The 15,540-nt window shown below is 49.3% G+C and overlaps 4 protein-coding genes across 4 annotated transcripts; 2 read left to right on the top strand and 2 right to left on the bottom strand.

Annotated features, from left to right (window-relative positions):
* Positions 1–556: 556 nt before the first annotated feature.
* RhiXN_05033 (methyltransferase domain protein) lies at positions 557–3,459 on the bottom strand (the record flags this gene model as incomplete). The annotated part of the gene is made up of 13 exons (XM_043324849.1): positions 557–580; positions 624–647; positions 679–960; positions 1,086–1,334; positions 1,399–1,766; positions 2,030–2,155; positions 2,207–2,309; positions 2,370–2,577; positions 2,611–2,893; positions 2,940–2,946; positions 3,031–3,076; positions 3,126–3,355; positions 3,412–3,459. The coding sequence occupies 13 exons, from the start codon at positions 3,457–3,459 to the stop codon at positions 557–559; spliced, it is 1,998 nt and encodes a 665-aa protein (XP_043177268.1).
* Positions 3,460–5,005: 1,546 nt separating this feature from the next.
* Positions 5,006–10,330, top strand: RhiXN_05032 (cytokinesis protein sepH; the record flags this gene model as incomplete). The annotated part of the gene is made up of 10 exons (XM_043324848.1): positions 5,006–5,470; positions 5,512–6,143; positions 6,205–7,722; positions 7,758–8,301; positions 8,349–8,402; positions 8,455–8,684; positions 8,734–8,990; positions 9,039–9,164; positions 9,215–9,381; positions 9,431–10,330. 10 exons carry the CDS (start codon positions 5,006–5,008, stop codon positions 10,328–10,330), a joined length of 4,893 nt encoding a protein of 1,630 aa, XP_043177267.1.
* A 427-nt stretch (positions 10,331–10,757) lies between these two features.
* Positions 10,758–14,225, bottom strand: RhiXN_05031 (glycoside hydrolase family 15 protein; the record flags this gene model as incomplete). The annotated part of the gene is made up of 23 exons (XM_043324847.1): positions 10,758–10,796; positions 10,853–10,873; positions 10,942–11,012; positions 11,070–11,177; positions 11,227–11,361; positions 11,417–11,545; positions 11,593–11,801; positions 11,855–11,964; positions 12,021–12,031; positions 12,086–12,133; positions 12,190–12,252; positions 12,307–12,320; positions 12,452–12,516; positions 12,572–12,609; positions 12,660–12,897; positions 12,991–13,185; positions 13,236–13,406; positions 13,466–13,620; positions 13,671–13,705; positions 13,824–13,891; positions 13,941–14,027; positions 14,078–14,105; positions 14,161–14,225. The coding sequence occupies 23 exons, from the start codon at positions 14,223–14,225 to the stop codon at positions 10,758–10,760; spliced, it is 2,103 nt and encodes a 700-aa protein (XP_043177266.1).
* A 518-nt stretch (positions 14,226–14,743) lies between these two features.
* RhiXN_05030 (uncharacterized protein) lies at positions 14,744–15,400 on the top strand (the record flags this gene model as incomplete). The annotated part of the gene is made up of 4 exons (XM_043324846.1): positions 14,744–14,811; positions 14,881–14,941; positions 14,990–15,154; positions 15,212–15,400. 4 exons carry the CDS (start codon positions 14,744–14,746, stop codon positions 15,398–15,400), a joined length of 483 nt encoding a protein of 160 aa, XP_043177265.1.
* Between the last annotated feature and the right edge of the window lie 140 nt (positions 15,401–15,540).

Here is a 15,540-nt window from a genome sequence, read left to right as displayed (position 1 = left end):
AACTGACAACCTTTTATTGACCTATGGTATTTGTTGCGCGTGCAAGAGGCTACTCAAGTATCCATAGGTCAGTAAATTGATCTTGAAGTGAGATTGGAAATCCCTGAAACTCGGGCGCTTAGCACTTAGGAAGTACCACCCACTAAACCGGGAGTAACGTTTTCGGTCGCAAGGGCACGCTCCCACAATACCTTGTGAATTGTCCTCTTCGGAGTGACATATACAAAAATTGGAACGATACAGAGAAGATTAGCATGGCCCCTGCACAAGGATGACACGCTAGTTCAGAGTGGACGGTCCACGGACCGCAATATTTATTTTGCATTACAGACCCTACGTTCATTTTCTCTGCCATCCTAGCCCAAACCTAGTCCAAGGACAAACATGCACTATAAGTACTCCTGCCCAGTGAAACTCTGTGCGAGTTTGCACGATCGAATTCCCCTCTCACTCAAATAATCCCGGTGAGTTTAGGTTTCCTTGGCTAACATATTATAACTTTTGGTATTCAAACGCTGGAAAACTTTAAGTACAATTGACTCGAATTCTTAACGGCTTACACTAAGCCCGTTGTGGCTTTCTAACCCAGAACAAGTAGTTACACTCCACTGAGCCAAACATACCCCTCGGTAAAAGCTCCCAGCTTCCTTTCCAAGGCATATAAGCAATTCCTCTCACCTCTGCTTCGGTCCTCGTCGGTGCCCCTACGGGCTTGTCCTTTCCAAAGCCCAACCAGCCTGCAATATCGAGCTCACCTACACCACCACCGTACGTTCGCGAAATCCAGCGTAGTTGGGGATCATCACGAAAGAATGCGATGAGCTCGGAAGGGTTCACGTATTTGCTGTGCGTATGAGTGCCGCGCTCTACCAAGCCGAGGATACGCTCGGCCATAAGAACTGTAAGAAAATAGGAAATTGGTGTACGGGATATGGTCGACATAAATAAATGTCCGCCGGGCTATGAAATAGAATCATTTAACTTGCATAAATTGAAACAAGAAGGATTAAAGTGGAGCCACGAATACGAGCTTAATGGATCGAATCGAAGTGGCAGGAACATCGAAAAAGATAGGAGGATCTTACTTTGACCAGCTTCCCACAATTCCTTAAGAACTCCGCCGGGTTGTCGACGTGCTCCACAACCTCCATCGCGCAGACGACATCAAACTGGGCCTCTTTCCCAACAAGTGCTTCTGCGCTGGTATGCTTGTACTCGAGGTGATTCTCGCCCGAAACAAAGGAAGGATCTTCGGAAGCATGGAGCGTGGCGATATGAATATTATTTTGGGAGGCGTCGATACCTGTTGTGCGGGCTCCGAGCCGAGAGAGCGTCTGTTGCGCGGACAGAGTGTTAATTGTTTAGGGGTGCATAGTATCAGTTTTGGGAGTTGCATACCTCGGATAACAGCCCTCCACCGCACCCCACATCAAGTACGCTCATACCTTCCAATTGCCGACCTACTTTCGGAGCCTGCACTTTGGCAGGAGACCGCCAATCGGTCCACTCGTCCTTCGCATCATCTTTGCGCGCTTCTTCTAATTTCTCCAATATCCATTGAACACGAACTGGGTTCATTCGGTGCAAGAGTGCAAACTCGGCTCCATCACTTTCATCCCACCACTGAGAGGAAAGTCGAGAAAAATGAGCGATTTCGTCAGGATTGATTGAGGAATTTGTTATGGGCTTGAGCGCCCAACGAGACGAATGTATATTCCTAGCTGCCGAGGGGATGAGCCTGACAGTAGATTTGGCAGAGTGAAAGCCTATACGGTTCATGGCAAAAGGTTGGATGATCAGATGGCGCTTAATTTGATCCATGGATCTAGTGTTGATAAAACTGTGAACCCTTGATATAGATACTATCGTATAAATAGATTGCTGGCTCATATATATGCATATCGCCGTGTATATGCCAAGCACTGCTTCCATTCACGTTTCTCTAGTATTATTTAAATATTCCTAAAATATTCCTAAAATATTCATGCATCCTCTCGGACACTTTCAATCTTTTTGGGGTAGCTCAGACCTCCCTGTCGGCGGACCTCATCCAAAACCTCCATGAAGACAATACTGTCTTGCAACGAGAATCTCTCCGACTGGAGCTTTCCGTCTCTAATTTGTCGAGCACATTCATCTGCTTCCCAGAATAGACCTTGCGAGCCAACTTGAGCCAATTGATGCAACAAGGTTTAGCTATGCCTACCTTGCCCCGGAATCTTGAAATCAAATGTCTTGGGTTCTTGGTCATACAAACTTAACACAAACTGCTCTGGACGGTAAGGTGCAGGTGCAACTTGTAATTCACCCTACATAAATTTCAATCCCTACATCCATACGCTCACTTCAAGCGGCAAAATTTCGCTTACCTTTTCTCCCTGGATCGTAACGCAGTAAGGTTTCACGATCTTGGAGGTCATCGAGCAGGTCAAATGTGCGGTCGCATGGAGTTTCGGGAAAGTCAGAGTAACAGATGTAGTTTCGTCGACAGGGGTGAGCTGACTTTTCAGGATGCTGGCGGTCACGCTTGGCTTAGTCTTCTGATTATCCGGGTGATCATGCAAGGTCATGAATGCCCTGGAATGTTGTATCAGTCGATTATGTTCGAACCTGTATGCATATAATTTACCAAGTGAATGGATAATGCCCAAGTCGAGCAAAGCACCTCCGGCTAGCTCTGGGCTGTACAACCGGCTATTTGGGTCCCGCTTGAAAACCATGGACAGATCGGCAAATACTCGCCGAATTTCTCCAAGAACCTTTTCCTCATGGATCAACCTTTGAATTTCCTTGCTGATAGGGAAAAATCGTGTCCAAACTGCCTCCATAAGGAAAAGTTTTTTGGCCTGTGCAACCTTGGCGAGGTGTGCCGCTTGGCGAGCGTTGACCGTGACTGATCCATAATTAGTTGTGTAAAAAATTAGGTTATATGCACTTACATGCTTTCTAGTAAGTGTAAAAACGAATAAATTGGTATCAGTAGAGCGATCGCGCCGCACACGTTTGGCTTGGACTCGCCTCGCACAGCACATGTTTCCCTGCTTCGAGAGCGAGAAGGCCATTCTTGTAGTGATGACTGAGAAGATACAGGTAAACGGGATGTAACGTTAAGAACAGCGACTTACCTATGCGGTGTAGCAATGTAAATGATATCTACTTCTTTTATGTTGACCAGCTCATCATAAGACCCACATGCAATAACGGAGGAATCGGCGCCGACTTTGGTAATGAACTCTTTGGATTTGTCCACAGAGCTCGAAGAACCTACAGCTACGATTTTGTGTACGACATCGTGAGTGTCACGAGCAGCTGGATCGGCGAGTAGGTCCTTGGCAAAAGCTTCTGCAATGCCGCCCTATGAAAAAAGTTGATTACGGTGACAAAAGATAGGTTGAGCTTAATTAATCTCACTGTAGCGAGAATTCCCCAACGGAGCGTAAACTTGTTAGAGTCTGACATGGTGACAGAGGCTATGTTGTACGGCTATATGCGACAAGTAATTCTTGCGTAAGTGTGTCCGGTGGTCGCTTGATTTACTAGAGGCAAAGTTAGATTATCAAGTACCTACGTCATAGCGCTATAGATCAAGACACTTTGGTAAGTCTTCCCGATGTTTAACGGAATATTTGACGGATAGGGGTTATAGTACAGGCCACGCTGGCCTGGAAGCAGCTGGCGAACACATGTGTAGATCGGCATGCTGTGAATCGAGCCAGGAAGGAATCCGAATGCTGAGTTGAGAATGTTCTGAGACATCCATATCGAGACGTTGCCTTGTTCCTGTGACTTTCCGAAAATGGTCTCGCTTATGGGTTGTCGCGGTCACGTGTGCGCGTCGGGCTCATTTTGACGACGTGCTCTAACGGCAGGCGATAGCAATAGACATCCAGGAAGGGTTCTCGCGTGCTGAACTGTGCCTTGCACTTGCGAAAGATGGGTAAATGCTCCATGGTTACCAGCGCGCTACTCGGCCTCGTGGGCTTTGGAAATAACAATCAATATTGTAACCCCCTGTCTAGATTGGTTGATTTTTGTAAACAATATTGCAACGGCAGCTATAGCGCCGTCTGGACTTGGCTTGATTTACCCCAGGATCGAAAGGCTGTTTCATCGGAGGAATGACGTCTGTCGGCTATGCACATGCATATGCAGGTACACAAAATTTCGTTTGCGCCCGACAAAGAAGGCCGACCAGCACATGATGAGTTTGCCGCCCTCCCGCCTGATCCTGAGTACGACCACCGTCATCACCGGCCGCCTCATTCGACTGGAATCTTGGATTAAGCTCGCGCCCAGAACTTGCGACGAGTGGCAGAGATACTGAAGTGCTTACTTCTATCGAAGCTCGCGCGGCCCGGTTAAGGAGAGAACCGCAGATCAGTCATCCAAATTCCAGATAATCTCAGTTACCGACAGGGTTGCCGGCTTGTCCTGAATTGGCATAATTGCGCCAGCAGTCGGCTTCTGGCATCGTGGTCTCAGACACTGGCTCCCCCTCATACGACTTGCAGTCAAAGGAGCTCGTTGAGCACGGCGCATAACCCAGATTCAAATACGGCGATACTGGTACAGCAGTCAACTATATCAGCACGTGTATTGCCTATCTGGACTTAGCGTATTCCCCAGTCAAGTGAATCAAGCGAGTGTCTAGCTTCACAAGAAGCCAGAGGTGAGCTTCTGAGCGTACTCTCGACAAAGCGCCTTCCTGCTCGCTTTGTCCATCGGCCAAGTGACCTCTCCTATCCCCCTCCCCCTCTACCACCCTTCCTCACTTGGTGAGGTTCGCCCGCTCGCCTCTCTATACCTATGCGCCCTGGCATCGCTGCCGCAGAAGCCGATTGCTGATCCGTTGGCTTTTGTTATTCCATCAGTACGTCGATTCAGTCTATACTTTAGCGCATTCGGGCGCATAATATTGCGCATAGGGCCAGCAGGTGGTGTGTGTTTACGAATTCCGCGCCTCGCGGCTGCCACGTTCTCTGGTCACTGATTCATCTTACCGCAGATGGCGGCTGTTGCTCTCATTAACAGCACCCACAAGATGGACGGTTCTTCCACCCGGCCGCTGAGGGAACAAAACGTCCCTCCATCATCGACACAAGGGAAATCCTTTCAAAAGATTCGTAATATCCATGAATCACTACGAGCGGGCCTTGCAAAACGCTCCAGCGTCGACCTGCGTGCCGAAGGCGAGCCGACGGTAAAGTTGTCCAAAGCCAAGCAAAGAGATACCGATGATGGAAAGCGGCGCTTGTTGGGTCTGGGACTGCGAAGGACCGAGAGCAAAGCAGGGCTGGGTCAGGGCGGCGCAAGGGACAGCCCACTGGCGCGAGGTTGGACACCATTCAGGGCTCCGACACTTCGTATCGCTACGCTCTCATCGCCAGATCTAAAAAACCTTGCCAATGGCGCTGACGTCACGTTATCCATCGACGCTCTCGTTTCAGCCCCCAAGACCAAGCGGCCGTCAGTCCATAACATTACTCAAGGTCCTCCGCCTAGCACCCCTAGTCGAACACAACGACAACCCTCATCACCGGTCTCGCATTCACCCACACCTCGTCGTCGTCCAACGTACCGTCATCTTCCAGACCCGATGTACCGCCAGAAACACGCTCCCGGTCAACGACCGTATCTACTCAAACCGCCAGCTCGGCTTCTGTATCTCGTACCACTAGCCCCGTTCGTCCTCCTAGGCACCCCCCTCCTCTCTTACCACCCACGCCCAATCAAGAAGACGAATTTGTGACAAGCGCTCGTCCGTCAAATCCCTCGTCTCCTCGCTCTGGCCTTCGTTCACCTACATCTCCCCCTATTACGTCACGAGCCTCGTCTCGTGGTCACCAACCGCATGATAGTACTGGTGTTTCCTCGCCCACAGTAGTTCCCTTTTGGGAAGAGATCCGAGCTGCTGCGTCCTTTATCGTCAAAGAGCTCTCCCGACAACCGCCACAAATAAAGGATAAAGACTGGATCGAAGTCGAAATGAGACTGAGACCGCTTGTGAGAGCGGAACGCATGTGGGCACCAAACGGAACGGGAGCAGCCGCGGGAAACCAACTTGGGTCTCCCTCGTCTCGAGGGGCAGAGCGAGAAAGAAGGGTGTTCGGAGACGCACTGCGGGATGGGGTGGTCCTCTGCCAGTGAGATTGGTCTCTATTCCAGCCAGCTATTTAAATTTTTTTGACCGTTGTTTATTATTAGATTTATGAATAAACTGCGGCCGGGAATCGTCTCCAGAGTTGGATACAAAGAAGACGGGTCTCGAAATATTCGAAACTTTCTGTACGCTACAGCCCGGTATGGCGCTGATCCCAGCGAAATGTTTCAGGATGAGGACCTACTTGAAAGCACGCCGGAGGCAATGGGTAGCGTTGCGAATGCACTCCTGTATCTGGCACAGTTAATCGAGGAAGAGCGGCAAAGTTTGGTGGTTATCCATGATGGTGGGAAAGCCAAATCTACACTCTACGTCAGTGCTTCGCGCATCGTAAGCAAAACAGAGCCGGTGCAGTTTGACGAGAAGCCCGGCGGGATGTCCCAGGCAAACGGCGGAAGGAGCCCGTATGGGACACTTGGTCGGCAAATGGGCGTCATGTCGAATCCCGAATTGGCATCCAAAGCTCGAGCTATTAGTCCGACCCCCTCTACCAAAGGAAGAGACAAATCACCTCCCCCCAAGATCAGTCCGCCCATCCCTCTAGGCCATCGGCCGTCCCAGCACAGGCACAACGGTTTGACCGTCCGGCCCAATCGAACGCCAGCTGGATCCCCAATCCCGTCAGCCCCGTCGAGCCCCAAGCCTGCTCCACTTTCCCGGACAGCGAGCCATTCGCCGAGGATGACACGGGTTGTAATACCAGAATCTAGGAGAACCTCTAGTCCTCTTTTGGACAGACAGCGCAATGAAGGGCGCCGCTCGTCTAACGGGGCCCGACCACTCTCCAACGACTCTAATGCACCACCACAACCACCCTCTCGCTCACCCGACCACATGGGCTCTCTGAGCACTTTTGCGAAACAACGCCAATCGGCGACCTCTATTGTCACCAACTCAAGTCTAATGACCGAATCGACTGCAGCCTTTTCGTCACTGCTCGACTTTCGTTCCGGTGGTTACGGCACGATGCGCACTACTACGACTGAAGCCACGTCACCTTCGTCAGGAATTCCCTCGTTCTCGCGGTCTGAAGCAAATGAGGCGGCCAAGGCCGTTATGCTGGCCGATTCACCCAAGGCGATGCGGAGACGTCTGTCTGATATTGGAAATCCTTACCCAGATCGATCTTCGCCCCTGTCTCCATCCCCAGAAGATCTCGTTCCTGGGTCCTCTCCTTCTCACTTAAGCCATTTACGCTTGAGTAGACGGGATCGCAGGTCATCCGAAGCAGCTGTTGATTTGACGCGGGTGAACGAGGAGTCTGAAGAACCCAGCGTACAACCATCCAAATTGCTGGCACGACGGCGCAGCAAGATCCTCGATAGCGATCCTAGCAAGCGTGTGGCAAGGAAATGGCCGGAAGACTTTGATAGCGCATTGGAAGTAGACTCGAATCCAATTGAAGAGTTGGAGCGAGAACTGATGGGCGAGAGCAATTCGTCCGCTACCCACCTTGAAGCGAAACCTCCTCCTGTCTTGGCTCCCATCCGTATTCCTTCGCCCAGAGCCAACGTTCCCAGCCGCTATTATCCGACGAACCTCGACCGTCACGTCCGATCTTGGTACCACGGCGGAGTAAGAGATATAGTGCCGATAGTGGAATCATACCTTCCCCTCGCGAAGGATTACTACGAGCGAACAGCCGCGATGCGAGCCCTGCTCCGACTGCAGACTCCTCAGGATTGGGAGTAGGCAGACCTCCGATGATCCGACAGCCGAGTAGTCGCAATGGCAAACGGGCCTACGTCCCCAAGGGGTCAACCCCTCCCAGCAGCGAGATATCGGAACGCATCCTTGGTCAGCGAGCGTCTCCAGGAGCTGGTCCTTCCCCTCTATCGACAGGCTTACCATTAGTATCGCCACATGTTCCTTTCCCTCGCAGAGCATCTGCCGAATTCAACTCTGGCGGGGCGTCCCGATTGCCGACATTGCCTTCGTCGTCAGAGACATTGCGTGAAGATGCTGCGGAGAAGGACCAGGCGAAGGATGGTCAGCCGGCTCCAGAACCACGGCCCCAGAGGCCTCACGTTCCCCGTGGGCGACACCAGTCCGAGTTCGACTCGCAGCGTAAAAAGCTTCGGCCCGGTTCCATGGATGAGATTGGGGTTAGGCGGTCGAGAATTGAGAGCATGTTTGAAGGCGTTAGAAGCGAAGAGAAGTTGGCTCAACCCCCGCCATCTCGGGGCAGATTCCACGTCGTGTGCTAGTCGTGAAAGAGGAAGGCCAGCCCGCTATCCACTATGTGAGTTTTCAGACATCACCTATTTTCTATGCTAAGCATTGTTTTCATGTAGTCGTTGGGAGATTGTATTGGAAAGGGACAATTCGGTTCCGTCTACCGTGCGTTGAACCTGACAACTGGCCAAATGGTAGCCGTCAAGCAGCTTGCGCTTGACGGCCTTAGTGCTGAGGAGGTCAAAAGCCTCAAGAAAGAAGTTGACTTGCTCAAGAGCCTATCTCACCCAAGCATTGTCAAGTATGAGGGGATGGCCCAAGATGAGGAGCATTTAAGCATAGTTCTCGAGTACGTTGGTCTCCTGGTCTTCGTGGCTCATACTAATATGAGAGAGTAGATATGTTGAGAACGGGTCTCTTGGCCAGACCCTCAAGGCCTTTGGAAAGCTCAACGAGAAACTCGTAGCAAGCTACGTTATCCGCATTCTTGAGGGCTTGCATTACCTCCACCAATGCTCTGTTGTCCATTGCGACCTCAAGGCAGCCAATATTCTCACAACCAAGAATGGAAACGTTAAGCTTTCAGACTTCGGAGTATCCCTCAATCTCCACGCCATGGAAAAGGTTAATGAGGTGGCAGGTACACCCAACTGGAGTGAGTTTTGTCGAAGTTACGCATATCATATCCTGACGGTGCATCCAGTGGCTCCCGAGGTTATCGAACTCAAGGGTGCTTCAACCAAGTCAGATATTTGGTCTCTGGGCTGCGTTATCGTTGAACTGTTAACTGGCCGCCCTCCGTATGGAGATATTCCTAATGGTTTAACTGGTAAGTTTGCTCTATTGGGGCCCCATACCCACATGCTTATAAGATGCCAGTCATGTTTCGTATTGTGGAGGACGAACGTCCGCCTATCCCCGAAGGGTTTTCGCCCATGCTAAGAAACTTCCTTGAACTCTGCTTTAACAAGGACCCGGACCTTCGACCCAGCGCGGCTATTTTATTCGAGCATCCTTGGCTGAAACAGAAATGGGGCGCATATAAGGTATGTAGTGCATAGTTATGAGTTAAACTAGAGCTAACCATCATTATAGGAGCTCCGTCCCCAGGACAGTATCCCATTCTTACGGAGGGTTAGTGCTGATTTGCAGAGATCCGACGCTGTACGCCACTTGGCAGCGTCATTGGATCCTACTTTATACAACGGTGGCGCACTTGAGGACTCCCATTATTTACCCCTTGCTCGGCCCACTATCGCCATCCCTCATCATTCGGGCGCAAATACCCCCCTCGAACACCACTTTTCCACCAATTCATTCAGCAAACCAATGGACTGCAACATCTGTTACGAGCCCGTTAGGAAACACGCTCTGATTTGTGATCACTGTCGAATCATAGTTCACCTTCGGTGCAAGGCCGAGAGCTCTATTCTCGCCTGTGAGCGGCGCCATGGAATGCGAAGTCCTCGTTATGACGGGTCAACGCCACATAGTCCGACATCAGGCGTCCTATCCTCGTCACCTCCAAGCCATCCGGAAACGCTTCTAAGAGCATCGCCGTCGGGATACAATAAGATTGTTGGGAATTGGAAGAAGCGATCCTCTCGTGCTGGGTCCCCTGAGCCCGGGCAGACCAGTAATCCCGCCAACCTCACACCTGGGAGGACTCCCTCGATCGCACATTCCAGGGATAGCGAAGATCGCACCAAGAATAGATCCAGCGTTGGAAGCACAAGACGAACATCAAGCCTTCACAGCGCGGCGACCGGGGTAAGCGCTTTGGCCAGTGCCCCCGAGCCAGTCCCTCTGCATGTCGCCGCTCCCCAGCGCCTCGAGTCCAAGGTTCGGCATCAACATCGACGACAAGTATCCGAAGCTCCAAGCACTCGTGCGCCATCAGAAATGACAGGAACAAGGTCAGATGTAACCGACCGCCGTATCCGGAAGCGAGATTCCCAGAATACAAAACATCAAGACGGATGTGTCTTGCAATAGACACAATAGACTTGCTACTTCTCTTTTTATACAGGCCATTGCCCTCCCTTTCCTCAAGCGTCATGAACATACACGGCATTCCTTACCGGATCCTTCAAACCTCTCCTTAACTTCCCTTTCTGCTGCCATGTGCCACAAACTATTTCTCTTTTCCGGGATCCTTGTTTTACTTTCTTTATTCTTGTTCCTATTCAGTTTTTGCATGTGCTTTCGGACGAACCATAGGCTGCCTCTTGTTTCACCTTTCCCAGCTCATTTTCCTGACTGTATTATCACTAGTGACTGTGCCGCATATCACTGAAATACAAATTCGGTTGACTGAACTATCACAGCCCCCTAGAAGGAACTTGCAAGACACTTTACTTAAGTTTAATACAATAAATTTTATTTTATAGCATTAATACAAATGTTTCACATCGCGTAGTGCCTAATGGAGTTGACCAAGAGTACGAGATAGGTTATATGCCTATGGATCACCCAAAGTTAGTTAAGATAATAAGTATGTACGTATGCTCAGCTCACCGCAGAGATCAGAGTAACGTGCTGTGAAGTAGCAAATGCATAAGCCAGAGGCTCATTTCCCGCAATTATATACATGCTTACCGTAAAACCTTGTACCGCATTACCCAACCTTCACCAGCAGCGCTGATTTCTTCTGACCATAAACCACAATGATTTCCGTCTGTTATAAATGAAAACTATCAAAACCCACGCTAGTGCATCAGCGACGCACACTTACACCCTAAGAAATCTTCGAACATCGATACCGCACGCTGCAGCATCTTCTTATCGTACGCTCCAACGCGTGTGAGAGCCTCGACAGCCCAAAGTGTGCAAAGGGAGAACGCTGGTGCGAGTCTGAGTCAAGATGTACTCTCTATGCTAAGACCACGCACCTCCTTCTTCACCGCCCACTCCGTCATCTGATTTAACCGTATCGTACCGGAAAACGAGGTTGTTAGTTACCAAACCACCTCGTTCAGGAGATTTGAGAATCTGCTTCAGCGTGTTGACAAACCGATCATCAGAGGCTAAAACGCATCGTATCAACATAAATATACCCTATGTATGCGAAAAGAACCCTACCGTTGATAAAGAATACAAGAGGCATAACTAGAACGGCCGAGTCTAGCACATCCAAGTCCTCATAGGATTGAGCAAAGAACTCCAGCTCGGGGTTCCAAGCACGCTCCATGATCTCCTCGTAGCTACCGCCTGGATAAGTACAGGCGACTTCGAAAGCAACATATGAATTAACTCACAGCCTATCACGCGTCTCCATCCACTTCTGTCGATTGGGGCATGGTAGGATCGCTTGTCTAAAATGGCACTAAACATGTGAATATGGTAATTAAAATCGATGTTTCGTTGAACCTGCCTGCCAGTCGTAATCCACGATCCATCGCTACCCATAACATAATCTAGACGACAATCCTTTAAGGTTCCATGTGTACGCGGAGGCGTAGAGTTCCTACCTTGCTGTAAGTAAAGTTACGTTCATGATTCCTTACTTCCCAGATTGACAAGTCCTTTCGGTCGCAGTTTGCAACTGCGTAATCGACTAGTTCGCGCACCGACTTCCAAACCTCCCAACTCAGCGGCTTTCCGAACTTTTGGCCGAGGTATATGCAGTCCTATCATTTATAATTTGTTTCAGGCATGTTTCAAGCATCGGAAAGTAAACACGTACAAGCAGTTCGCCTTTATGAACAGAGTTTCAGTGGATTGCGTCGGCACGATTAAGGTACTGCTCACCATAGATGTCAAGTTGCAAGTGAGTTGATGCACCATTACCAATTCGTACTATTGCGGTAATTAGCCCTACGAAACCGCGCTGAAGTCATAATAGAAATACCCACCAGGCTTGGAGCCTTTATGTCCGTCCAAATGATCAAGTTCGATTTCCTCCAGATCGGTAGTGCCTAGAGAAGCATGGTGTTACGAGGCTCGAAAGAACATCATCACATGACACCTACCATGGATCGAGTACCTGAAATGGGGCAACGATTGCGATAAAGTGCCCAATACGAAAAATGCATGTTATCACCGACATAATAGGGATAAGGGAAAGAAAAATAACAAAAGTCAGTAAACTAGCACAAAATTCTCGGCATCAATTACCGAGCTGGTAGGAACCAGAAGCCAGAGGGAGAAACTTGCATAATATTGAGTGATCCATCTGGGTTCTAAAGGATAATGGATTAGGACTGTGCCCAAAGTAAGAGCCCAATAAGACTATACCCTTTGCTGTAACCTCTTGAAAATAAAGTCCATGTATGCTAAAGCAGCCGTTGTCAATAACATAACTTAGGGCACACGCCAACTATACCATTTGCTTCTTCCGTAAAGCCCAACCTGATCAGAGCGTAGAGCGTAAAGCTTGAATCGCGAATCCACGAAAATCGATAATCCCAATTACGAGTTCCACCAATATGCTCCGGCAATGAGAAAGTAGGACTGGCCACGATGGCGCCCGTGGGTTCGAAGATAAGTAGCTTGAGGGCTAGAGCCGAACGATGGACGGCTTCGCGCCATGAGCCACGGTAAGTTGATTTAGAGATCCAATTCTGCCAAAAAGCAGCTGTCTCAGTTAAAAGGAGTTGATCAGACCCTATGAAGAGGTTAGCGTCTGAATTTGTTCGTGAATAATAAAAACGCACAGGAGTCAGGAGAGGGTCGTCTTTGGCACGGAGTTTGGTTGCTCCTTGAATGAGAACTTCGATTGGTACACCGAGCGCCTCGGCTTGTTCTTTTGTAGGCTTGGTTGAACTGCCCTTATTCTCTGGAGGCGTGCGTAGGATGAAGGTGATTACTTGGCCCTCTTCCATGTCCAAGTCAACACTTGCGCCCACGCCCTGAATGTTTTGTTAGTCGCTACTCAGCTCCTCGCGAATGAGAGAAGTACCTGGTGGCCCTTTGACCTCAAGTCCAAAGGACGAATCGTCACCTGAGGCTTGGCAACATCGATATCCGGAATAGTATCAACGACGTAGCGCAGATCCAATGTAAGGTCACGCGAACGGAATATAACCTTTTCTTGCGAAGTCGCACCCTCATGGGAGTCGTCATTTACGAACTGCGGACAACTTTGTTGGCACATTTGCAACTGCGTATATAATCCCTTAATCCATTTACCTGTGTCTCATGAGCGTCCCGTGCATAGTTAAATGCAGGGCAGCACTCCATTCGGATGGGCACGCGCCCACGAATAACCTCAACCCTGCGGATGAGCCAGAACAACAATGGTTTGTTGGCGGCAATGCCAGTACCAGTCTGCCGAGGTAAGAAATCTAATGAGGATATCAGTACTAACTCAACCACTGGAATTAGTATGTCTGACCAGTGACTTGGGCTACGCCCTCATCAGCAAGGAACCTGGGAAGCAAATTAGTGATCGAATAGGAAGAGTTGCCGAATATTACTTTGTTCCCAGAACCTGTATTTGATGACATTAGTACTGCTAAGAAGTATAGATAGCGGGTATTGTACGTACGTTGGAGCTGGAAGATATGCTTGTTTTGACGAGTGTTTAATTTTGGGCTTGATGGAGAAGTGACCACCCTGTTCGACGTGCATAAGCTTTCGTGAGCCAATATGAATCAACACCAACCTTGTCTTTGTCGAGAATGCGCGCAAACACCGAAGGAGAATCAAAGTTCGGAACACAGTATGATTCAACCGAACCATCGATTGAAATCTGTAACAGTGTGAGTTAATAACACATCAATAGCTCTACCTCACACGCACCAGCGCAGCCGTGCGCATGTTCCCAATTCTAGAAAGGATTAAAACCTCAGTCTACGAAAATCATTGGATGGAGTTGTATTTACAGTGCATGATCTTGAATATCGACGTAACCGCGTTCTTCCTGGTCATATTTACCAGTGCTAATCATTGTAGCGTCAATGTTATAAAGTTATATGGTGTTATTTCAGTTCGAAACTATTAAAGAGAGGCGAATCGATGAGGATTCGCAGCTGGCGTCATGACCGGATGTCAGTGTGGGGTTTATAAGCCGGAAGACAAAAGGGGAGTGTGAGAAAGTTGGAGGCAAGTGAGCTATGAGCGGCATTGATCGAACGAGTGGCGGCCACAACGCAATAGCGGCGCTTTTGTCGGTTGGTCTCCGTAACAACTCCTTCTTCGCTGCCGAGAGCTCATACGAGTATGCATGTATGCGCATCGACTACTTTTGCCTTTGTGCCCACCCAATTGTTATGTTAAAATTTGTCGATGAGGGCCTACGATGAATCATCCTACACACCCAAATTCCGAACCTAAGAAATTGACCATCGTGTGATGTCACCGAGCTAGAGTAGCGCCACAATTGGCCCCATCGGTCATGTGAGACCTTACCACGTGATTCATTTGCAAATTAAATGCCATATTCGTCTCGGCGACCACCGCGGCGACATGGAAGGCCGCGTCGCATTGTTAGCGAATCGATGTGCTCAGTACGAGCACATCTTGCAGAACTGGAAGTGCGTCAATTCTCAGTTCCTCTTTGGTTAAAATCTTTAGGTCTCATTCTTATAGAGTTCACTTCGTAGTGAGATTGAGCGAACTGCCTCGCTTTCTGCCGACCTTCGAACCGCAAGAAAGCAACTTAATGTAATTGCATCTCAATCAATCCGCTCGTAATTTCTCACGCTCTTCCAGTCTCAAATCAATCAGATCGAGGCTGCGACTGCCAAGTCCCTTCCTGTGATATCTGAACGATTGACCCATGCATACAACAGAGCTACTGAAGCACGCTCACATATTCCCTTACTTACTAAGGAAACACGAGCAGCCAATGCTAGCTTTGCAGAAGGTCACAAAAAGGTCAAAGTTCCTGGTTTCCTGTCTCATCAGTCATACTGAAGACCTTGGCATTCCCAGGCTCAGCGCCTTGTAGGTGTACTAAGCACCCATACTGCTCACTGGACGACCAAGCTTGTTCGAATCATTCGTCGTGAAGCACCCCCGGATCGGTATACTGTGCAATGGCAACTGTTCATTTTGGACTCTTCCTCATCACACTTGCCTTCGCACGTTGGGTGTTTACCTGGGTGGGTTGGAGGATTCTGATGAAATATGTAGATGCAAAAGACCCCATGTTCATGAGCTTCTAAATCTCCCACAAAGAACTTGATACCCGACCAATCTCACATAGATTATTTTCATTGTACAATAAACTCATAGATTCAAGTATTTAGCATGCGCAGAAA

The sequence above is a fragment of the Rhizoctonia solani genome, chromosome 2, assembly GCF_016906535.1.
Source record: "Rhizoctonia solani chromosome 2, complete sequence".
NCBI lineage: Eukaryota > Fungi > Basidiomycota > Agaricomycetes > Cantharellales > Ceratobasidiaceae > Rhizoctonia > Rhizoctonia solani.
Note: the sequence above shows the minus strand (reverse complement) of the source record. Positions and strands in the feature narration are given on the sequence as shown.